The sequence below is a fragment of the Ischnura elegans genome, chromosome 12 (genome assembly GCF_921293095.1).
Source record: "Ischnura elegans chromosome 12, ioIscEleg1.1, whole genome shotgun sequence".
Lineage (NCBI taxonomy): Eukaryota > Metazoa > Arthropoda > Insecta > Odonata > Coenagrionidae > Ischnura > Ischnura elegans.
The window spans coordinates 58728359-58753531 of NC_060257.1; the positions used below are offsets into that span (position 1 = coordinate 58728359).

General features: G+C 37.7%; 1 protein-coding gene across 5 annotated transcripts in view; it reads left to right on the forward strand.

Annotated features, from left to right (window-relative positions):
- Positions 1 to 25173, forward strand: part of LOC124169827 (protein crumbs) — a 278415-nt gene that overhangs the window by 229831 nt on the left and 23411 nt on the right. For 2 of the 5 annotated variants that reach the window (XM_046548608.1, XM_046548612.1), the window contains 15 exons: positions 378 to 614; positions 961 to 1041; positions 2860 to 3009; positions 4738 to 4886; positions 5096 to 5294; positions 6682 to 7073; positions 8686 to 8993; positions 10024 to 10153; positions 11132 to 11593; positions 12423 to 12621; positions 13906 to 14105; positions 16111 to 16395; positions 18334 to 18705; positions 21198 to 21391; positions 22233 to 22313. In XM_046548608.1, coding sequence (XP_046404564.1) covers positions 378 to 614; positions 961 to 1041; positions 2860 to 3009; positions 4738 to 4886; positions 5096 to 5294; positions 6682 to 7073; positions 8686 to 8993; positions 10024 to 10153; positions 11132 to 11593; positions 12423 to 12621; positions 13906 to 14105; positions 16111 to 16395; positions 18334 to 18705; positions 21198 to 21391; positions 22233 to 22313 — 3439 coding nt within the window. The remainder of the gene's footprint in view (positions 1 to 377; positions 615 to 960; positions 1042 to 2859; positions 3010 to 4737; positions 4887 to 5095; positions 5295 to 6681; positions 7074 to 8685; positions 8994 to 10023; positions 10154 to 11131; positions 11594 to 12422; positions 12622 to 13905; positions 14106 to 16110; positions 16396 to 18333; positions 18706 to 21197; positions 21392 to 22232; positions 22314 to 25173) is intronic. The other 3 variants (XM_046548610.1, XM_046548613.1, XM_046548609.1) reach the window with 2 other exon arrangements.

Sequence of the window (25173 nt, forward strand, 5' to 3'; positions counted from 1 at the left end):
GGTTTTCATGAGGCTTCTCTTCTCTCCTACCCTTCTTAGGACTTCCTCGTTACTAACTCGGTCGATCCATTTGATTTTCATCATTCTTCTGTAGCACCACATTTCGAAGGCCTCTATCCTTGCTTTCTCCGCTGCGGTCATTGTCCATGCCTCACTTCCGTATAGGAGCATACTCCAGATATAGGTTCATGGAAAGAAAAAACTCAAATGATCATTGGTTCTGGCTTCTTCTAGGGAGATGACGTTGATTTTAAAAAATTCCTTCATTCACCTCCTCATCCTCAGCTCCTCTCCTCCTGTTTTGTACACCAATTTTTATGCATGTTGAAGGTATTGAAAACTCTACTTATACTGTGTGTATTTTTATTTACTTGCAGGATTTGAAGGCCTTCACTGTGAAAATAATGTTAATGATTGCCTCAGAGCTAGTTGTCCATCGGATAAAGTCTGCGTTGATGGTGTTGGTGGTTACGAATGCAAATGTCCTGAAGGGTTCACAGGAGAGAACTGCTTGGTTGACATTGACCACTGCCTCTCGAAGCCATGCCAAAATAATGGGACCTGTCGTGATGGCGTGACAAACTACACTTGCATCTGTCCACCTGGTTATACTGGTAATTATTCTTCCTTTTCACTCTATGCTGTTGAAAAAGCACTGCATGAAACAAGTGACTTTGTATGCAGTCACACATACGGGTGCTAAAATGTATATACGCACCAAGCTAAGCCAAATATTTTTTAATGACAAACTTCATCCTTGGTGTATGTATCTTTGCACCCATGTGCATGACTGCATGCATAGTCACTTGTTCCATATAGTGCTTTGAAATTCGTCGTCACCAAATAACAGCAAAGAAAGGTTTATTTGATTTTAAATTATAATGGAATGTAAATTAGTTTCATTATTTTCATTATTTTTTCATGTATATCCCCACTAATTTAATAATTAATATTTTTTAGGACGCAACTGTGAAAGTGATATTGATGAGTGTGGAATATCTACACAGCTTTGTAATAACGGAATTTGCCTGAATACTGAAGGTAAGCTATCATCTGTGATATAATATGGCGGAATGCTGTCTTTTTCCTCATTAAAATCATAGAACTGCTTTGCTATTTTCAAATTCCTTTTTGAGGGAGATGTACCTTTGTCTGGGGTGAGCTCTATCCTCACCAGTCCACGCCAGCCTTTGGGTTGAATCACTGTGTGAAGGGATTTCGAGGCTTTGGTTTCTACTCATTTTCATCGACCCATTCCACGGAGGGTTTTTTAATTTTCATTTTGCAATGTCATGCTCTAATGATCTCTGAGAAATTTGCATTTTTTACTTGTAGTACATGTGTTACTAGAGGTGGGTGGAATAGCATTTTTAATTAATTCAAATATCGAATACCTAATGCTTTTCCGTATATGTACCTCACTCGAATATCGAATACTGCATTATTAAAATATGCTTTTTTCCACCAACTTTAAATAGAAATGAATATTAAAATAAATAGCGCTGAACACTTTGCCAGTCATACTACTTCAATGCTGCTCCTAAATCCTGACACAACTGTCACTAGCAATTGCATCAAACTGGAGCATCGGAATTCTTTTGTTTTTTTAGTCATATAAATATTGAAGGTTATAGTATTACGTGATTAGTAATGCTTTACTCGTTTATTGCAAACCTTTAATTAAATAAAGAATTGACAATTACTTAAAAATTAAAGTATGTATGTAAAATCTAAATTTCATCATGCAACAGGCAGTCCAAGGAGAAAAGGAGCAGCCAATCTCGCATGCATTTTAAAGTGTGCAGACATTATTATTAGTGTTGCTCTCATGGAGTCATCAGCATTAACATATTTTAATTCTTACTTTCAATACAAAGAGATATGACAGTATAACTATTATATGAAACCCGGGTCGTGCTGTTTCAAATATATTAGTCAACATAACTGAGTTTATTCTTTCATTTTCCATTGAAAGATATTTTATGGATGAAGGATACATTGCAATAGGATAGTTTCCTTCATTAAAGAAAAAGAAAGGAATTGATTGCGATTGATTACCCTCCATTAGTGTACTCATAATATACAAATTATTTGGTTTTAGAAATCCCAGGTTAGACGAATTTTAATGGTCAATTTTAACCTCATTTGAAAAAGGCCAGATTGGCGGCCATGCGATGCCACACCTTGTGACGTCACAGGGACCTAGATGCTATACGAGTAGTCTGGAGTTTTACATGATCTGAGATTACCAATGAATGCATGAGGCATAGAATTCAGGGAAACATCTCTCAATAATAACTTATTAAAATTGCCTATGGTCGGAAAGTTTCCTTCGTTTGATAGGGTATTAATAATCCTTATTTAAGCCAAGCACTACCTGCTAGCAGGGTACTCTGTTACCTGCGAGCAGCCTGCATCGTAGCGGCGCTCATAGCCTTGCACCAAGGTGGCAGCCAGAACTAGAATGATGTCACACGGGCTTTTCTCAGTATTCATACTTACTTAGCTGTCACATTTTCGCATGCTTGAAATTTTTCACTTTTCATTTAATCGCGCAAAATAGATGTCGTCATTAAAAAATCTAAAAGTGTGAAATACGTAGTCCAGGAGTAATAATCTTTCAATTTAGGCAATAAAAAAATAATAGGAAACCACACTATTTATTATCGAATTACTGAAGTATGAGTTCTGTGAGTATGACCACCTTTAGAACGTGAACGTTCGATTTTTTTACTTATCACTTGATATGAAGTAATATTGATTCTAAATCCGTAGTAATTAAAAAAAATACAATTGTCCTTAGAGTTCAGCATTAATAAGGTTTTAGCCAATTTTTACATCGAGAATTTTCCATTTCAGGTAGTTACCAATGCTTTTGCCGCCCTGGCTTTTCTGGAGATCACTGTGACTTAGACTTTGATGAATGCCTTTCAAGACCTTGCCGGAATGGAGCCACTTGTGAAAATAAAATTAATGGATACAATTGCATTTGCACCCCTGGCTATACAGGTTTGTTTTGTTATACATGATAATTGTACTTCTCAGATTCTAGTACTTACGAATGCATGTTATTTTATTCTGTTATATCTTAATTCGGCTAATTTATCTTGATGCATTAGTGTTTAGCTAAAAGTTTGGTATTTTTAAGCATTAATGATGGTTCTAAGTGCTTTTGGCATTCAACATACAAATATACAGGATGCTATTTCCATCCATGTCAGTTCTTGGAAAACTATGAATATTTTTGCAAAAATAATATATCTGCATACTTTTGTACATAACATTACTTTATCCTCTTGAACATAATATCCTGCAAGCCACCACCAAGGTGTTGGCATGGAATTAGTTATCCAACATGCAAAACACTGTATGGGGATCTGGTTGGTGTGATGGCTAGTGTGTTGGTTTCACATCCTGTAGGCCTGGGTTCAAATCCCAGAGGTGGTAGACTCTTAAGTGGTCACATGATCCTTGATTGAAAGTTGTGTGGAGGATATTTTAGGTGCAATATTCTGTCCGTTGGATGGGACGTAAAGTGGTGGTTTCCTGGGTTCATTTTGATGGGAGCGAGCCAATGCTGATGCAAGGCTTCTCTCCACCCTTCCTTCCATACCCTTCGCCTCATGGTGCAAATGACCACCTGAGAATAATTTATGAATATCAGGATCAGGTTGGGTAGATGGTTTGTCAATCTTATAGAGGTGGCAAAAATTATTCAGAGACTACTCCATCTCTACTTGAGTGCTTTGTGGAGGGCACTTCAAGTGTAGTACATACTCCCTTCTTCAGATGAGATGTAAAGCAGTAGTTTCTCAAGGAGCAGTACCTAGCAATTAACATGCATAGTACCCAAGTAAAACTTGTGGAAATATTATTATCTCGTTTTCTTCAACCAATATGTATTCTGTCCAATACATCTCGCATGCCTCAGTCAGTTTTATTCCAATTCTAATTGTCCAATTGGCCTAATCTGTCAGTCCTCTGTCCAAAATGTAATTCTGTGACAGGGCGGTTGGTTGTGGGAAAGGTAGTGTTGGTCAGTTGGGGATAGGGGGAAAGAGAGGGGAGGGAAAAGAGGGGAAGGGGAAGTTATTATGTGGGGAGGCTTGCTGGGATGATTGGGGTACACAAAAGAACAAGAGCTTACAACATAGATTCCGAGTTCGACCAAATATTTAATGCAGAAAAACACGGCAAAATATGCATAAAACACATGAAATTGTTCAATATCTTTCTTTGCTTTGAGCATCAAATTGGCCTGTGATAATAACAAAAATTATTAAATCGACAAAACAATGACAACTTATGAAAAAGAAAACAAGAAGCTTCCCTTCCAATCAGTCTTTTGTCATGGTTTCTCACCGAGACATGAACACCCAAAAATGAATTTACAAGAAAAAGAAAACATTAAGCTTAAGTACAATTATTGATAGAAAGCACACCCTGTCCTAAAATACTAAATCACACGCCATCATTTTAAGATGAGGGGGGGAAAGGCGATAAAAATCAAAATGAAATAAAGAAAAATGGCGGGGGGGATGGCTCTTCAACACAGAGACAGGTAGGCGAGGCCAGGGTTGGTGTCTATCTTTCAGCTGGTGGCTCTCGAGATTTTATACCCCAAAGAGGGTTGGTTTTCTGGGGGTGGGGAAGGTGGGGAGAAATCGGGAAAGAGGCCTATCTCTTGAGGCTCTTCACTACATGTTACATCATCGTTAATGTTTATTTTGCTTGCAGGCAAGGATTGTGGCACCAACATCAATGAATGTGAGTCTAATCCCTGCCAATATGGATCTACTTGCATTGATGAGATTGCATCATACACATGCGTTTGCCCTGCAGGACTTACGGGGCAGCTCTGTGAAACAAATATTGATGACTGTGAGGTTAGTTCTAGGTTTTCAATTTTTTTTCTATGCCTTATTTAGCCTTAAAATGTAATGGAATAAATGTCACATTCTTTAACTTAAATTTTAATTTGTCAGTGAAGATAAAATAATGTAGCTGATTAATTAATTGATTTAATAAATCAAGTAATCAATAAATTGAAATTTTTTCAATGGATAATTCTTAATCAAATTTACCTTCATTTTAGTCTAATCCCTGTCTCAACAATGGAACATGTGTGGATGGCATGAACGAGTATACTTGTAACTGCACAGGAACTGGTTTTGAAGGGGAACATTGTGAAAACAATGTTGATGACTGTGCTCCGACATCACCCTGCCTCAATGGGGCCCCATGCGTTGACGACATCAATGATTACTCGTGCACATGTTTTCCTGGCTACACAGGTGAGTTATTTAATTTGTAGCAGAAAGTCGAGAGGTTTTTTGTGATTCACAATCACTGTATGACTGGTTATTTTATATTTGTTCTGATGTTATTTTCCACAAAGAAGGAATAGATTTGTTTGCATAAAGTTGGTGTGGTGGATTAAGAGCATACAATAATTACACTATAAACAATCAATGAGTACATTAGATACTTAATAATAAATTACAACCACTTGTGGCTAGAGATGCATATGTAGTCCCAGAGTTCTTGATGCTAACTGGTATGGTGTCATGTAAGAGTGCACCACTAATGAATGGCAATTGAATCTTAAATAATAATAATAATAATATTTATTTATCACCGTTGGCATAATACAATGCATGGCTACGTCAAGATTTGCAATATATATACAATAAAAATACAGAAAAGGAAAAAACCGTACAAAAATACATTTCAATATCAGAGTCTTCAAGGTATTCAGAGACACTGTAATAGCACTTTCTGAATAGAATATTTTTAACCCTCCATTTAAACACAGCAGGTGAAGAGAGGGATTTAATTTCCTCAGGGATGTGATTAAAAATGGTAGAGGCAGAGTGGTAGGGGCCTTACATAACTTGATGAATTGCATAACAAATCATACCATTGCAATACAGTCAATTAAATAATGCATTAACATTACACATCAGCTGGCTGTTTTTCTCAGTAATGATCTAGACTAGTTATTTTTATTAGAATTTTCCTTTCCTACCTTCAGAATATTTCTTCTCGTCAGTGTCTTATATTTCAGAGGCATTGACAGCAACAGGTATCAGCACTTTCTTTTTCTTCAATAGTGATATTATAATTTTTTAAATCTTGGCGGCAAAATCTTGACCTTCACTCGCACCCTTCTTGTTGACTTTTTTCTGTTGTCAGCCTTCGTTCATTTGTTCACCCTCCCACTCTCCTTACACAAATTCCATACGCCCCTTCCTCCTACCTTGGCCTAGGTACAAATACTGAGAGAGTGGTTGATGTATCACCGTGAAATTGACATAGAGTGTGTCAGGGATGCCGACTTACAAAAAATATTGGGGGGCCCAAACCAGGGATCTTGCCCCGTAAATTTTATAGGTAGTGAATTTTAAGTTAATTAAGCATTTTAGAAGAGTCATATGATCAACATTAGAACCCTGACAACTCGAATCTCGATATCTGGACACTCTGGGGAAAATCGACTAGCCTGACACATTTTTTCCTCACACCCATAACGAATATTTGAGGGGACTCGGGGCCCCTCAGGCCTTATGGAGTCGGTGCCACTGGAATGTGGAAACTATGTTCGGTAGCTGACTTTCGTATTAAGGCGTGGAAATTACCAAATATAGTTTTTATCATAGATTTTTGGACATTTACTTCCAGGTAAAAATTGCGAGATTGACATTAACGAATGTGAGCCTTCACCCTGCCAGTATGGTGGAACTTGTCTCCAGCGTTCCAATGTTTCCCTCTATGCGTCAAGTGGTCAGTATTCTATTCTGGCTATGACGAGTTCAGTCTCTTATGGATCACCCCAAACGGCAAGGATCAACCTGCCATTCAGCCTTCCACCCATCTTCAACAAGGAGTTCTCGCCAGCCAATGCTGCAGGATATGAGTGCATCTGCCCAAGGGGACTTGTTGGACGTGACTGCGAGGAGAATGTAAACGAGTGTGCATCGTCGCCTTGCGCAAATGGTGCTTGCGTTGACCGAGTCGACGGCTTCACCTGTGAATGTGAGCCTGGCTTTGAAGGAGAGCGCTGTGAGATTGAGGTATGTACCTTCATTTGAATTATTTGTAGAGTTCAGTTCAAAGTCATCAATGGAAGTTTTTGCATTTGTTTCTGTGTAATGTCAACCCATTGGCATAGTATTTTTTTTTCCATGTTCATCGCTCATTTAACTATTTTTTATGTGAGGTATGTGCAGAAAGTATGTATTGGGAATTTTTTAATTTTGCAGGTTTGGACAGTCCGATTGTCTATTTTTTTATTATGTCGGGTTACATGCCCCTCAAGTATGATAAAATTTTCAGCTAAATTCATTGTTTACTTTGTCTGTAGCAGCCGCTAAGGTTAGATATGTTTTAATGAGCTCGGCGATTTTCAGGTTACACTTCAGTGCTATATCATGAATTTTTGGCCAAAACAAGTCTGTAATGATTCCCCAGCCTCCATATTCACCAGACTTGGCTCCGTGTGATTTTTTTCCTTTTCCAAAAATTTAGAGAACCTTAAAGGGCCGTCATTTTACAAACATAGATGACATTAAAAGAAATTGCTAACAGAGCAAGGATATCCCGAAGTTCGAGTATGAGAAGTGTTTCCAGGATTGGAAGAAGTGCTGTCACAATTGCATAATATCTAATGGGGACTATTTTCAAGGTGACAAATTTAAAGTACATAGATGAATAAATGTATTTTTTTCATTAAAAAAACTAAAATTGCCATTGTTTTCTGAACACACCTTTTACGTGTATGATAATTGTTTTTAATTACCTAGTTAAAATAAGTTTCTATCCTTAGCGTAGTTGTTTGCAATGAAGTAGCATTGATTATTTGTCAATACTCTGGTGAGGCTAATATATATGACAAAATAATGCTAACTGGGAAATATTGAATAAATAGATGAAAAGACTCTATGAACTGCTAGCCCTTGAGCAAAAGGCCAAGTTTGGTGTGCAGGCTGATCACCATCTCTTTAAGATTATCACTATATTTTACCTTTGGTGGCTCATTTGGGATGTGTTATCAGGAATGAGTTGTACTTTTAGAGGTTATATCTACTACCCTTACCCAAATTCTGCCTGGAAGAGAGAGGTGACTTCAATGCCTGTTAACCATGTTACCTCTTGTATTTGTGAGTGAGTGCTGATCCATCCCTTTTTAGGTTTTTTTAGCAGTGGTGTTTTTGTTTGGCTATTTACACAATAATACTCACATAAATGAGTCCTCAACTTTATAGGGACATTTCTTAAGGTTATAGATATGTAATAGTCTTTTGAAGGCATCCAAAGTTGTCTCTTTTTTAAAATGGCATAGATAACATTATATGTTTATATCCCCATGACTTCGGGACACTGAGAATACAATTTTAAATTTGGTTGCATAGTATGCAAGTCTTCAGATGATCTGGTTTTATTTTATCTTATATATTGGGCTAAAACCTGTATCTTGTAAATGAATTTTTCCAAATTAGTTTCTAGCTACTTAGCTAATTTAATTGAGTCATGAAAGCATAAATTTTTTATCTGGTAGAATTTCAGACTCCATCGGAGAGGTCATTGAGGATGAGCTAGTTAATGATGTGCTGCATCTATATTCAAGTACTAACAGAAATTAGGCTTTTTCTGGCATCATAATATTTATTCATGTTTCTTCCATAGATTGATGAATGTCTGCGCTACAATCCCTGTGTCCACGGTAACTGCTTGGACCAAAGGGCCGACTATCAGTGTGAGTGCTTTCCCGGGTATGGTGGTCGCAACTGTTCGCAAGAGCTCATCGGTTGCCGAGGTCATCCTTGTGAGAATAATGGTTCTTGCACCCCATATCTTGAAGGAGAAGTCCATCATCGATTTAATTGTACGTGCCCTCAAGGATTCCGCGGGAAAATGTGTGAAAGACCGACAACCATGTCTCTGACTGGTTCATCCTATGTCCTGGTGAATAGTGCTGGAGGACGTGAGGAGGGGTAAGCGTGGAAATGATATTTTGACTTTCATTGTGATTGCGTGGGTAGCATGTTGGCTTACTGACAAGGGAATGTACTGAAGTGTCACCATTAAACCCTATTCAAACTTTTCAGTGTGACAAAAAATGAAATTTTAAGTTATGCATGTTTTTTTCATACATCCAACAGGCCTTAGTTTTCAAGACATTATTGACTGAAAGAGATAGTAAAGCATCTTGAATTATTCATTCCATGATTCAAAAATACCGTGATTTTTGTTAAAATTCCCCTTTTGGTACCCCTTTTGGTAAATATGTAACCCCTTTTGTGCTCTCCTTTGAACATAGCATTGGAATAAGCGTCTATAAATGTAAATTGGTTTACTGGGCTATTTGAAGGTAATGCAACATACTAATTTTTTTAGAGGTCTGGTAATGAAGAACAATGCAACTCATTGTAGTGATATTGGGCCAAATCATTTGTCATAAAATGTAGGGAACAGATTTTAGTTGTCAACTTGTGTTGAATGCTGGCTTTGTTGTTATCCCAATAGTTACACAGTCTCTTTTTTAAATTTTTGTTGATAATAATTAATTTCAATTCATCATACTTTAATAATAATAATAATAATAATAGTTGGTCTTTATTGGGCGATATTGGGACCAGAAAGTCCCATTGTCCATCTAATCCCAAGAGATCTTTGAGAAATCCATGAGAGTATTCTAAAATTAATTTAATTTCAACATTTTAACTCATTAACATGTTGAAATAACTGTAGACATATTAATAGTGCGTTAAGAAATTGCAGGCTCAACTGTAAAATACAATCGGCACAAATGATGGGTGTGTGGGAGTAATTTTTACTCCAAAAACTTTATCGTAGGTAGTGAATGTCATCCCTCTACTTTAATATTTAGTCTGTGTGTGATTTTGTGAATGAGGTCTTTGATGTTTCCGGTATCTTTGAACTCATTTTAAAAAAGTGTGATTAGTCTTTAGTTTAGTGAGAATATGTTTGGAAAATTTGATTTTCTGAATTCCAAATTTTTAGCTATGATGTCCAGCTGAGATTCCGAACCACATTGCAGTCAGGACTCCTGGCCATTGGTCGTGGCCTGACCTACTATATCTTGGAATTGGCTGGAGGACGACTGAATCTCCACTCCAGTCTTTTAAACAAGGTGAGGTGTTACATAATACTAATTGTATATTTATATGTCATCTATATCCATTATCTGTTAGGACTAGGGATGGACGGATCCAGGATTTTTTTTCAGATCGGATCCTTGATTATCGGAGCCGGATCTTTTGGATTGGATATTTTCGGATCCAAATGCAATTTTAAATTCCTGACGCTGAGATTCCTCCGATGATTGTTCAATCTCTTGGGAAGAGTCACACTATCTGCCAGTCGTATTTTGCCTATTATATTTTCCACGGCTGAATTTCTTCTACGTAACCTCTGCGAGAGCTTTAGAACAAAACAGTTCATGATTAGGACAAGAATTGCATGCGACGGCATATTCGAAGATAGAATCGGAACTCTTTCCACCCTTATGGGGCATTGCATTCACTGAAGCTATTATTTAAAATTTCGGATCCAGATCCGATATCTTCCGCGACTTTGGATCCGATGTATCCGATGAAGGGCAATATCCGCAGATATTTGGATCCGAGGTATCTGATCCGACCATCCCTAGTTAGGACCCTTTATTAGGAAGATTAATCAGGTTTCTATTGTACAACATGTTAATTGCTAAAGCTCATTTACTTGCAAGTATAAAAATTCATAGCATATCATATAGACTTATTTTTGTGTGCAGCCATGCTTTCATATGCAAACACCAAAGAATGAAATTTTCTGGGAACAAATAATTTGACATGTGATTAAGTCAAACGATTTTTATGATGAATTTTATTGCCATTATTTCTTTGCAAAATGCTGAGTTTTCCTTGTGTTAGGTTATTACATTCTGACTTTTCAAAGCACTTGTTTCATTAGTACATTTTAGGATGCATATTTGTCTAATTTTTCAAATAGGATTGCAAAATCCAAGTCATCTTTTCGGTTACTCTTTATAATTTAATATGAGTAGATCCATTTTGTATCCAAATTGTCTTTCAAATTGTTTTAACATATTGGTCATTTCTTTTTCCAGTGGGAGGGAGTAATCATTGGTTCAAGGTTGGACAATGGTAATTGGCAGAAGGTGTTTGTGGCTGTCAACGCTTCTCACTTGGTTTTGGCGGCCAACGAGGAACAGACCATCTATCCAATAACCTTGGTCGAGGGATCTTCCAATCAGTTCACCTCCTTTCCCATCACCTACATTGGGGGTGCTGTTTCAACTCTCAGGCGACTTGCTCACGGCCCTCCCTCGTTCATCGGATGCATTCAGGACATAGCGGTCAACGGGGCGTGGGTCCTGCCTGGCACGACCAAAGCTGAGGAGGAGATGGACCATGGAGATGAACACCCGACCAGTGACCCCTCCAGTGGTGATGGTGTGACGGAGCGTAATGGCGTGACCGACAGTCATGGTCTTGCTGATGGAGATGGTGAAAATCAAGAATCTGGTTCTGGCAAAAGTGTTGTGACATACGGGCCCACCTTGCATCGAGTAAGTGTAACATGCATTTTTATTTTGCCATCCAGATATTAGAGATCAGATAACTGTCGCAGTGGCAGAGAAACTTTTAGAATAACATTTCATGTCCAGGTCCAGAGAAATGATAAAGCAAAATGATAATGTTCAATATGTTCATAATAAACAAGGGTCTTCTCTTTATTTCATTAAAATTTGAAGAATATGACCTTAGTTTTAAGCAAGCGAAGCACCATGAAAAAAGAAAGAATATGCCCAGTTGAGTGGGAAGTGATGAATACTCTTTAAGTCTCTATAATGTAATATGATTTGCCGGCCTCGGTGGCGGCGGGGTAACGTTCCCGCCTGCCAAACAAGAGGTCGCGGGTTCGAGTCCCGCCTGGGTAGGTTTTCCCCGGTCCAGGGCATGGTCGTTTGTGTACGTTTACTTGTTACATTTGTTGAACACCCCGGTGTAAAATGGCCAATAAGAGCTGTATCCGGTGGTTTGTGAACAAAATAAAAATAAAATAAAAATGATATTGTTTGGGAATCTGCACCTACATTGTTTTCTAGGTTGTTTGGATTATCAGTCGTTTCAGATTAACTGGTTAAACACTTGGTAAACCAAATAAGGATCTGGGCTTTCCAATCATGAGGAACTATTTAGTGTTTTTTTTTTTGTTAATTATTTTTTTTGTGCCAAGTTATATCAAGGCTGGTCATTCCTCAATCAGCGATATTTTTTCCTTTAGTATGCAATATTGAATCAATCATCATTCATGAAGAAGTTTCTTCACTAAATATTGTTGATTTTATCACTTCAATTTTGTCAATTCTTTACTTATTACTTCATTTAAATCAGGATGGTGAGGATGTGGCTGAGACAACAGGCTTAAATGGAACTGAACCAACCGTGAAACTGGAGATGGTGGATATTGGTTGCCCCAGAGAGCCACAGTGTGATCCCAACCCATGCCACAGTGGAGGCCATTGCACGGATTTGTGGCGTGATTTCAAATGCAACTGCGAGAGGCCATATCTTGGGCACACATGCCAGTATAGTAAGTTACCTCTTTTTGGATTGTGTATCAGAGATTCGTTCGTCTATCAATGCATATAAAAGAGGGTGTCTGTTTGTCTGTCTGCTATGCATTTCCATATGGCTACACGGTTTGCGACCAAAGTTAGTGCACTGGTGCATCTCATGCTCCTAAAGCCCATAGTGCTACTTCTGGTCTTGTTGGACATGTCCTTTGCATCGTTTTTTCATTACCTTTTTTTTTTGCATCAGGTCATACAACTTCTGTGATTGGACATCCTGTCGGGTAGGCAACACCTCTTGACGAGTTTAGAGAGGAAACATACCTACCTCAAAGGATTATAAATTTAACTAATAATTCTCTGGATGCAAACCTTTTTGCTGGAGTATGCATTCACACTCTGTTTTTGGTGTGCGCATGTACGGACACACATAATGATCAATGTTGTGGAGCGTGGTATAAGCTGATCCCACATGCGGTATACGGATATCTTTTTTTTCCACTGTTTGCTGATACATATATATACCACCATCATACCTACTTTGTTCCTTTACCTAAAAGTCCTGCCATGTGATTATGAATTCCAAGGTCCAAGTTTCCTACTTCTCTGGATACTATCCTTCCCGAGTAATGCCGGGTGGGCATGTGAGCCGCTTTGCTGCTGATCAAAGGATCCCGGCTTCAAGTATTGGGTCAAGCCTGTGGACACCCCCAAAATAAAACTTTCAGGTGGCCAGGGAAAGGAACTGGCTTGTGGAACCATCTAAAAGTTGATGAAATACCGAGGGTGTACATAATGCCATACCCACTGGGGTATATCAGAGGAACCTATTTTATCCACCTTAGATAATTGTTTTATTCTCTTCTTTGATGACGGATACAAAGCATATCATCATCAAACATTGATCAATATGCTGGATATGAGAGAGCATTCTAATTTTTATTGCATAAATTTTATTTTTGTGGCAGTAAATTCAATCAGGAAAGCTGTTGTTTTGATCAATTTATTCTGTAAAATATATAAATGATCTTTACATGAATTAATTAATGAACCTTGTATGGTTCTGATTGAATCTTATTGTGATGAAAGTAATTTTTTTAACAAAACTATACTCCTTGTCTAAGAAACTGCCTTTAAGTATAATGATCTGACTCAGGTAGAAACTTTTGTTCTGTTTTATTGGATAATATGTTGCTTCATTACATCAATGTGAAATTTGATGGAGGAAAAAGTTTATTAGCTTGAATAATTGTCAATACCTATTCAATGGTTTATTAACATTCTATTACTGTTTTCATTCGTAGATATGACTGCTGCAACTTTTGGTCACGAAAGCACTGGAGCTAGCCTTGTGGCTGTCAGAGTCGGAGATGAAGCAAGACGAGCTGTACGTAGTGTTGTGAACATATCAATGTTTATTAGGACGCGGCAAAGTACATCTGGTTGCTGTATATTCCATCTAGGATCATCTCTTCCTCCCCCATCTGCTCAAGCTATTGCCCAGGTATTTGAAAACAAGCATTTACAAAATTATATTAATAAGTACCCTAAATTCTCAAGTATAATGTTCATGTTTTACATGGTTTCTTTATTTAAATGACAAACGCAGCTGGAGAACCTGGAACTCGGCAGTCATCTTATTTGATGCGTGTTATACATGAGGTGAAGGAGTGCATGTTATGCATAAGAATTATTTGGCAGGTACTTAATAAAAAATGTCTTCTCCCTTTCAAATACCCAATCAGGGAAATGATGATATTTATTGCGAATTGCAATGATTCCAATAATATGAATTTCAGTGCCCACGTTCTGTGGGTATCCTGCACTTAATATGAGAGCACGTTGTGTGTACTTGAAAATTTGAAGACATGCCATCCATCAGCAATGAATGCTGATGGCAGTACTAGAGGTGGGTTAAACTGTTCATTTTTATGAACCGTTCACTTTGATCCTGTTCAGTAAAAAGAACAGTTCAAAATATCGGTTCATAGTGAACAGGTAGGGTAATTCGGTAGAAATTATTGTTTATCATACGTTTAGAGTACATGAAAGCTTAGTGTGGTATCGTAAGGCGTTTTAAACAACATTTTTGGAGATGCATCCACATTGCACAATACAGCGCACTTAAAAAATTAAAATTTCATCGTAGGCGCCAAAAACTAAGTCCAAAGATCATCTTGGTAAGGGGACCGAAAAAAATGTTCCACAATCATGAGTTCAATCGTTTCCTAAGTTCATGAATCGCGTTTTAAACAATATTTTTGGAGATGCATCCACATTAAAAAATTTCATCGTAGGCGCCCAAAAGTAAGTCCAAATATCAACTTGGTAAAAGGACCGAAAAAAATGTCCCACAATCATGAGTTCAATCGTTTCCTAAGTTCATGAATCGAGTTTTAAACAATATTTTTGGAGATGCATCCGCATTAAAAAATTTCATCGTAGGCGCCCAAAAGTGTCCAAATATCAACTTGGTAAAGGGACCGAAAAAAATGTCCCACAATCATGAGTTCAATCGTTTCCTGAGTTCATGAATCACGTTTTAAACAATATTTTTGGAAATGCATCCACAGATCCACAAATGTTCAAAATACGAAATCAAAATGAACGCGATATCCCAACTGAACGCCCCGAGGAAACTAATATTTGATCTAATATTTCGAACGGTTCGAAAGAACTGATATTTTAAATATCAGTTCAAATATTAGTTGGAACGAACGGTTCGAAAGAACTAATATTTTAAATATCAGTTCAAATATTAGTTGGAACGAACGGTTCGAAAGAACTAATATTTTAAATATCAGTTCAAATATTAGTTGGAACGAACCGTTCAGTGGCTATCGGAGGGGAATAGTAGAGAAAGAAGGGGAGGGGCTCGGTCGTCTACGACGCACTTCGGCGGCCTTGGATGGCCTCCCTCGTAACCGCCATCTGTTGTACCCACAACGCACTTGCTCGAGTAAGCTGCAGTTCAAAATGCCTCTTGATGATCATACCTACTGTACCGAGTACGCCGCAATTGTGCAGTGCCGACATGAACAGTGAACAGGGTGTTTTAGAGAACGGTTCATTTTCGAACCGGTTCATTTCAGTGAACAGTTCGTTTTGGCAGTTCGGTTCTTTTTGACCCATCTCTAGGCAGTACCATACTGATACTGCAATTGGCTGATATTTTATTGGTGGAGTGCTGCTTGCACATATGCCAGATTTAAACTGGTCAAACGACCACTTGCTTGGTTGTCGTGATCTACAGTGGCAATGGCCGGCTGCTAACCAACTTTTAATCAGTACCGGTTCGTGGTTGGTAAGTGTGTAAGCTCCCATGTTAGTGCAAGGAGCCTAAGGGAATGCATTGTGGGCAGTCATCACAAAGGAAAATAATTTTGCTACATGCCCGTGCAACGTCCTTGTTTCTGGTGTGGAAATTATTTCTATCCATGCCTATGAATATCATCCATGATTTGTGCATCATTGTGGTATGCTTAGTGACTGGATGATTTTCTTCCCAGCAATTGGGTCCACCCAGCCTTGGAAGCATCCCAACAGCATCTGCTTTGCAGGGTCTACCCGGAACGTCTTCCATCGGCGGGGGCAACTCGGTGGGCAGGGGTCAACCGCCACTTCTTCCTCTGCCCCTTGTGTCACCCTCCATCATCGGCCCACCAGATGAGAGCCTAATATCCGCTCAGCTTGAGGGAGGCGAACTGCTAGTGAGGATTAAGCTGAATTCAACTCCGGAGGCGTACACTGTGGGAGGAGTGAGGTTGGATGACGGAAACAATCATCTGATTCAGGTGAGTGCCCACATTTTCAATCAGGGGTGGATGGGATAAATGATCTTATGATTTAAGTTTAAGCCTGAGTCACACGATCATTTATTCTGCCCCTTCCGAGTGATAGCTCAAGCAATCGCTCCAATGATAGTGGAAAAATGACTGTTATAAACAATTATCTATGGAAAAACGTAAGAGTTTTCTTCTATGTACGGAAGTCTTTCCTTTCCATAGAAAAATTAAATTATGGTTTCGCTAGTTGTGGGCCACTTCGCCCTAATGATGGCGTTGGGATTACCCTATTCTACTCCTTCCATCTGTATCCTTTACCTGGAGGCGTCATCAGGGTCTCATCACGGTGGTGCCTCCTATCCTCTTTCATTCCACTGTCTTTCCCCTCCCAAGGTGTGCGGCAGTGACGTCATGGCAAAATTAGTAGTGCCGGAACGCACTTTCATTTTAGAAGTGAAATATTACTCTGGGTGTTTTTTTTATTTCAAGTCACTATTTACAATTTACTTCAAAATGTTTGCTTTGGTTACAAATTTGTGTATTGGAAACTCTGTGGCAACAAAATTGATAAAAGTGCTATTTGACTACAGTGGAGCCCCGCTAATCCGAAATAATTGGGACCAGACCCATTTCGGATTAGCGAATATTTCGGATTAAGCGGACTGTCATTAATTTAATGATAAATTATTAAATACAACGTGCAACTACATAAATTAATCGCCGTTTTACATCCATACGGTATGAGAAAAAATCATCTTCATTATGTACGCCGCACGGCAACGCTCCGCACGGCTACCGCTTGAGTTCGTAGTTGCAAAGAAATCCGATAGGTAGCAGCACAACCTTGTTATGTTATGTTACGTTAAGTTATGTTATGTTACGGACTTTTTTAAACCAATGTAGTTTTGTTCTGTGACACTGTTTTATTTTGTTTATTACATTTTCCAACCTAAAAACATACTGTAATTTTAAAAATAAATTTTACCATGTTTTTCTAGATTTTAGAAAGTTTTGTTTTTTCCTGATTTTGATTTCGGATTAAGCGGATTTTTGGATTACCGGATTTCGGATTAGCGGGGCTCCACTGTATTATGTCTTTTGTTAACCATTGCCGGAACGGCACTCTGGCACCATGACACCATTGGTATGCGGGTGATAAGTCTCAGACTTACAGACCTGACCCTCAGGAGTGTTATCCTGCAAGCCTGGCGTGGGTCCTCATTTCCTGTTACAAACAGTCATTTTCCACAATAGCTCCAGTGATGGAAATCTCATCCATTTTACCATCACTTGGCACATAACTTTTTCTATTGCTGAAACCATCACTGGTACTGTGTTTCAGCCAATTGGAATGTGTGGCTGTTAAAAGCTATTAGAACGTCACGCTGGGGCTTTTAATTGAATGACTGTTTTAAGTACGGAAAATGACAGAATAAGCAATGCAAAAGGGGATGGTGAGGATGACCAAATAATTCAGAAAATTTTGGGTCAATGAGCAATATGGGAATATGGTGTCTTCACTTTTTGAGAATATATGTACTGGTTATTTTTGCCATTCAGTTGTTAAAGGATCTGATTTGAAGAGGCCTTATGTGAGAGGATTAAGTATGGAGTATCCTCTCATATCAGGTCTCCCCTCCCAAGTTAGACTTCCAAGTTGTTTCCATGTTTCAAGATTCATAGTTTCAAAGTGACGACTTCTAATTGCAGATTATTTGGAAGTTTTTGGGGGAAATTTTGGGTGCGTCGTGCAAAATGAACCAACTCCCTTAACGGTCAATTTGCCACTACATTTTGATTTTGGGAACAACACACAATGCCGTCTACTGCTATGCAAAGGATATGAAACAAATGACATATGATATATGGTGCCACCAACATCGTTTACATTTTGCTTTTATAAGATGCTTTCACTCTAACGGTAAGGTATTTTTTATTTTGATTTAGGTTGTTCGTGAAGTCACCCTTGTTCAAGTGAAGATCAACGGAACCGAATATTTCAGAAAAACTATCTCCGCAACTGGGAAGTTGAATGCTCAGGTTTTATATCTGGGCGGAATGCCATCATATGCGCACTTGTCGAGCACCCCGTCGCCAAGTGGTGCTCCGCAGCATCTGGAAACTCTTCCGCAGCTTCAGCACCACACTGTGAGTGCCTCTGGTGGACTGGACAGCATTGATGATGGACATGATGAGCGATTCGTGAGGCAAGCCATGGGTGGAATAGTGAACAGTGATATTGACTTATCACCTCAGACCGGACCGGAGGCACTGACTGGCTCCTTACCATATTTCAAAGGAATCATCCAAGATGTCCAGGTATGAAGACCATAATTATATGATATTTACAATATTAATAATAGTTATCAAACTAATTAATAGATACCAAGACCCCATATTATGAATACCACCGAGAAACTATGCTTGAAAACAGTTCATTTAAACTGTAGATCTGAACCAGCGGCTTAACTATGGGGGGATGAGAGTATGTTTCCTCCCCCCCCCCCCCCCCCAAAGCCTCAGAGAAATCAAAAAATAATTTAAATTCCTTGTCTGGATTTGATACATATTAACTGTATCTGCTTAAAGTTAAATTTTAAGTGCCAAATGATGTAAAATGCATTTTTAGGCATGTTATTTTTCTAATTATTTCCTTAACCCTTTCGCGCCGAATGCCTCACCTGTGCGGCGAGGATTTTCTTCCTTAAACAATGAATGCCACACCAGTGCGTCCTGAACGTTCTTACCCTAACGAACTAACCAACGAATGCCGCGCATGTGCAGCACAGGTCGAAAAAAGTGACCGTCGCGGACACAATAGACCCACGGACGCAGTCGCCCCTCACGATCCGCCTTAGCGCGAGCCCAGTCCCATCTTCTGCCGCTCAGGTCGACCCTTTCTTATCCTCTCCACGCGGTCAACTACTGTTATTTGCAGTGTGTTTTCCAAAAAAATATTTGTTGCTTACTTTTGAAATTCAATGCTAGAAATGAATTCATCTTTTTTTGCTGACCACATGGAAATTTCAAACAAAATTCTAACATTAATCTCAACGGAGTTGTAGAACAACTAGTAAATACATTAAATCTGTCTAAATCAACGTTAGAACTTCGTTTAAAATTTCTGCACGCTCAGAAAAAAACACAAAATTCATTTTGAATGTAAAAAAACCGGTGCGAGCAACAAATATTTTCATATATTTTACATTAATATTTTAGCCAGTTGACAGCGAACTCGTGCTAGGAAGGGGCTTTTAATCCTTCTAGGGTCTGGGACAGGGACTAGGAAAGGGATCGGCGCCCTCTGAGTTGGGTCCAAAACTGGTTTGGGAGGGAACCACCGCCTTCAGTTGATGCGAAAACGCTTCGTACAAGGGAGTATAGAAAACTTTCAAGAGACTCGTATTGAGGTAGAATTTCCCTGAACCAAGGTCCGGCGCGAAAGGGTTAAATCCCCGTTTCCAAGGCGGGTTGCCCCCACTAACCCCCCTCATCCCCCCCAAGCATATTCCTAGTTGCGCCACTGATGTGAGTACATTAAACCTTTGCCAACAATGGAACAACAAAAGTTGATTGACAAAAAAATCTAGAACTTGTTGTGAGGCTGATATTGCAGTGCCTCTCTCCTACATTGAGAAAACAATGGCCAGAAATGGAAACCAATGCTAAGAATTGGCAATGTGTAGAAATGAAAAGAATATGGAATAGGTTTTTATTGTGCCTATCATCAACTCTCCTACTAATATTTTTCATATTTATTTATTGTTCCGTTGGTCAAGGAAATTTGACATAGAACATGGTCATGAAAACATAAAAATATACACTTTACACAATATAGTAATATGTCTGTAAATAAACACAACTGTAAATAAACACAAAATAGTTTTAAAGTGCGCAACCTTTATTGAAATGCATGTATTTAATTACAAATGGCCATAGCAATTCCAATGTGTCACATCAAAAGAAATTTTCTCAACATAGCTCAACAGTAAAGAGTTTGGTAATTTGGTTAGAACCTCTTCTCTTTGCATAAAACTCGAAATAAACTTAGTGAAAATATGATAATTAACGCAATGTTTGTTCATTCAATGGTAACAACAATTTTAAATCATACAGTTCTTCTTTACATACATATTCATTATATATTTCTTTTGTAAAGTTCTTCAGGAAATGGGTTGAAATGATTAAAAAACATTTTCTGGCCAATGTTCAGGTTTATTTGAAAATCCATTTGCCAATTCATCAGCTCAGCATGAACCCAATTATTTAAGTGATTCATTAATAGTGTTAATGCCAAACCTGAAGATGGATGCTATGAAAAAGAAGTTTTCATTAAAACTGAAACTCATATTCATTAATATTGACCCTTCCTCAGCTTAATGGTGGATTAGACTTTATGATGATTTGGGCACAGTATAAAATTTCATATTTCGCATTCATATTTTGTTTCCGTTCTCACAATACATCATGCATTATGTATTTGTATACCTTATTTGTCAACAAAGTATATTTTTATTGCAACATTTTCATGCTTTGATACTCTTTACACTGACTCCTCATCCCAATTCAACATATGATGGAATTCGCTTTACGATCGTTCCTCCAGAATGAATTATGTATTGTGCGTTCAAATCGTACAAATGTCATTCCATTTTGTCACAGATGTTTAATTTGGTATACATACTTGTTCATACAAAAATAAATTCTTTTTCAAAGGTGAAATTCTTATTTTGTTGCCCTAAAAATTTTTGGGATGAAGATGCATATTTTGAATGAAACTATTGTGAGCCAATTTTTGTCTTACCTTATAGATCAGTAATGGAAATCGTACCATGGTGGTTGAATTCTTCCCTCTACGTGTCAAAGATTTGGAAATACCTCCTCCCTTTGGCAATGTTTCATTCGTTGGAGGTCGTGTTCTGGAAGGAGTTGTTTCCGATGACTCCTGTGTTTCAGACCCTTGCCTGCACAATGGAACCTGTCGCATAACATGGAATGACTTTGAGTGAGTATGCCAATTACACTTCCGAAAATAATCCTTGATCATGTAATATTTTTTCTAATGGGGTCTTATTTTATTGTTACTATTTTACTGTTTTGGTTATTTTCTTTGTTGTCAGATTTCTGATAGGTGTCTCTTTTATGTTGACTATGCTTACTTAATTGACCCCGAAGTAAATCTGCGAATGTTGGGTCTTCTATTTCCCTGTTCAGTTGTCCCTAAGTACATACGTATAATGTAGTTTGAAACTGAAGGCAGTGCAGTTGCTCTGACCAGAGACAGATCCAGACAAATTTAAGGAGGGGAGGGAATTTCATGAGAGGATAAATGATATTGAGTACATACCTAGAACTTGACTCTTATAGAAGAGTTTTAGATCTTTCGGGTGACAAAGTTCATACTTTTCAATCAGTTATGTAATAACACCCTATACTTTTCTGGGCGTAAAGCCAGTACATTCGATATGCAAGTGATGATGCTCTCTTTCTAAGTGTTAAATTATTAATTTCCCATTTATCCCTCCCATCCCTGGGTCCATCACTGGTATTTTTTGGCACTATGTTTGATAGCAGTGACTGGCTACCACTGCAAAGATTTTTTGGAGGAATTATGTATTTTATCTATTGAAATCATAATTCTTGAAAATCTTGTCAAGTAAACATTTAATCAAGTTTATTGGGTATCTTCTCCCACAGAGTCATTGTAATATCTTAAAGATAATGACTGAATATAAAGCTACCTATTGCATTTTAGTGATCCTGTGCTAAAGAAAGTTAATTCACCCCTTATTCCCCCTAACTTTGCGAATCCTCTTATTGATGTGGTACCTAACATCTTTTTCAAGCATGTCGTGGAAAGAAGGATATTGTCTGACTCCTGATGGTCAGATAAGAAATGAACAAATATGCTTACCCCATGTAATGAGGTAAGCATAGTTAGTGGGTAGAAATTTGTCCTCGATGGATTTATGTAGATATTCAATTTTGATGCAAACTTTGATGAAATTTATCATACGTGTAGGTTGAATTATACAACCCCTATCACATGCTTTGCATCATTGTCTTCATCATCCTTAGTCTACAATCCTAAGATTGGTGTGATGTAGGTAGCTCTTCATTCCTCACTCCTAACCACTAGCCTTTTCATAGTGACTAAGGCCTAAATTATTGTATGAAGGGATAATTATGTACTGTGGGCCACAAAAATATGTATGTAAACTAGAGATGGGTCGAATAGCAGATTTCTCAAATTCGAACATTAAATCATTGCTTGAATACCTCGAATTTCAAATACGTACCTCTAATACTGGAATTGTGCAAAGCATATAAAACGTACGTTTTTTCTTTTATTTCCCTAGATGAATGTATAAATAAATAGGTATACAGTGGAACAAGTGGTTCAAGGAGTTTAAGAAAAATTATTACAGCCAGTGTATCTCCTTATCTAATAATTCATGCAAAGCAGCATGGAATGTTATTAAGCAGCAGACGAATAATAAACCCACCCAACAGTCGCCACCTTTCATAAAGTTTAAGGATATTGCTGTTTCAAAGCCCGAAAACATAGCAAATTGTTTTAATAAACAGTTCTGTCAAGTTAATGATGATAGCATTCCATCCACTGTCAAAGCGATGAGTACTTCTGCCTCAATATTTCTTTTTCCCACAGATCCTGCCGAGGTTGAAGATGTCATAAAATCTCTCGCTAATAAATGGTCTGTCGGAAGTGATGGGGTACCTATGCCTATTATTAAGCTAGCTGCTAAAATTATTTCTACCCCTCTATCGGATATCTTCAATTTATCAATCTGCAATGGTCATTTTCCGACAAATTTAAAATTTTCTGTGTTATGCCCAATTCATAAAAAGGGATCTTTGAGTGACTCAAATAACTATAGACCCATAGCACTACTTTCTGTTTTCTCGAAAATCTTTGAAAAACTCTTTTACAACCGTATCATTGTCTATCTGTGTAAATTTAATTTATTGAATCTCTCCCAACATGGCTTTATTAAAGGCAAGTCAACTATGTCTGCTGTTTTTCAGCTTGTAAATGACATTATCTTAGGTCTTGCCAACCAGAAAGCAATTATTGGGATTTTTTATGATTTAACAAAGGCATTTGATACTGTTAACCATTGCATATTGTACAGTAAACTTGTCCAAATCGGAATTAATGGCAATGCTTTAGCTTGGATAAAATCCTATTTAACTAATCGTAAGCAGGTAGTGCAATTAAACACTAATTGTAATGGTGATGTTAATCAGAACTACTCAGATGTCCTTATTTCAAATTGTGGAGTGCCCCAAGGATCTATTCTAGGGCCACTATTATTCATCATTTTTATTAACGACCTACCATCTCATTTGCATCAGAGTAAAGTCATATTATATGCTGATGATGCTACTACTCTGAGTTTTGGTAATAAGACAGGGGAGGTGATTGATATGGCACGCTCATCAGTAGCACAGATGATTGACTGGTGTAAAAGTAATAACTTAAAATTGAATGGAAATAAAACATGTTTTTTAAATTTCCATCACAAAATTAGTCCACCAGAAACGAGTCCTCTACTTAAGACTAATTCATCAACAGCCATTCAGCAGTCTAGCTCTACAAAATTTTTAGGGTTGAAATTAACTGAAAACCTTGATTGGCAATATCATATTGAGGATTTAGTTAGCAAAATGGCAACGGGAATATATATGATTCGCAAATTGGCTCCAACTACTTCATTAGAAATACTGAAATTGATATATTATGCCAAAATTCATTCTCACTTGGCTTATTGTGTAGTTTTATGGGGAAACACAAGTGCTGCTGCTAGAGCATTCTCTATGCAAAAAAGAGCCTTGAAAGTTATGGCAAATGTGTCCATCAGGTCTCCTGGAAAGCCATTATTTCTAAAATATAATATAATGACACTACCGAGTATGTACATTTTTTACTGTGCATTATTTGTAAAAAAGAACCCTACCTTATTTTTACCAAACTCCTCGGTTCATGCCTATCTGACCCGTGGGAGTGAAAATATACATATTCTACAACAATTATGTGCCAAAAGAGGTCCACATCACTCTTCCTCGCTTATTTTTAACAAATTGCCTACGAGTATAAAACATATTTCAAATATTAATGTTTTTAAGACAGAATTAAAAAATTTTTTACAGCCTAAGGGTTATTATAATGTAAATGAATTTTTGTCTGATAGTTTATGACAACATGTATGTTTTGATGTTCTTCCTGACAATGTTCTATGTCACATGTTTGACCCATAGAGCAATAAAGATATTATTATTATTATTATTATTATTATGAACCTCGATCTATCGTTTTTCAGGGGGGACAAAAAAACGATGAATGCGGGAATGTTTGACTAGGTTGCCTACGCATCAGGAAACACAGGATTTTGGCGAGTAATTGAGATTTCCTTTAAAGGATTCAAACCAGAATTTAGCTGATTAATGGAATATTTTAATTTTATGGAAACAATTTGGGCTTATAGTTGATTCAACTAACATTTCATAACTCTTTCAAATATCCTAAGGGGACACATTACCTCGCGAAAAAATGACTGCATGCCATCTCGGCTTTTACACTGCTACGATGGATTCATAAATTGTAACTTGATATATGTTTTCGAAAAAAAAATACCGCATCAACTTACAAGAAGCTCAGTTGCGAGGATATCGAGGTATTCGAGTATTCGCAGATACTATTTGCACATCTCTAATGTATACTGTTCTGATGAGCCACCACTTGCAAGCTTGCGCAAGTCACATCAA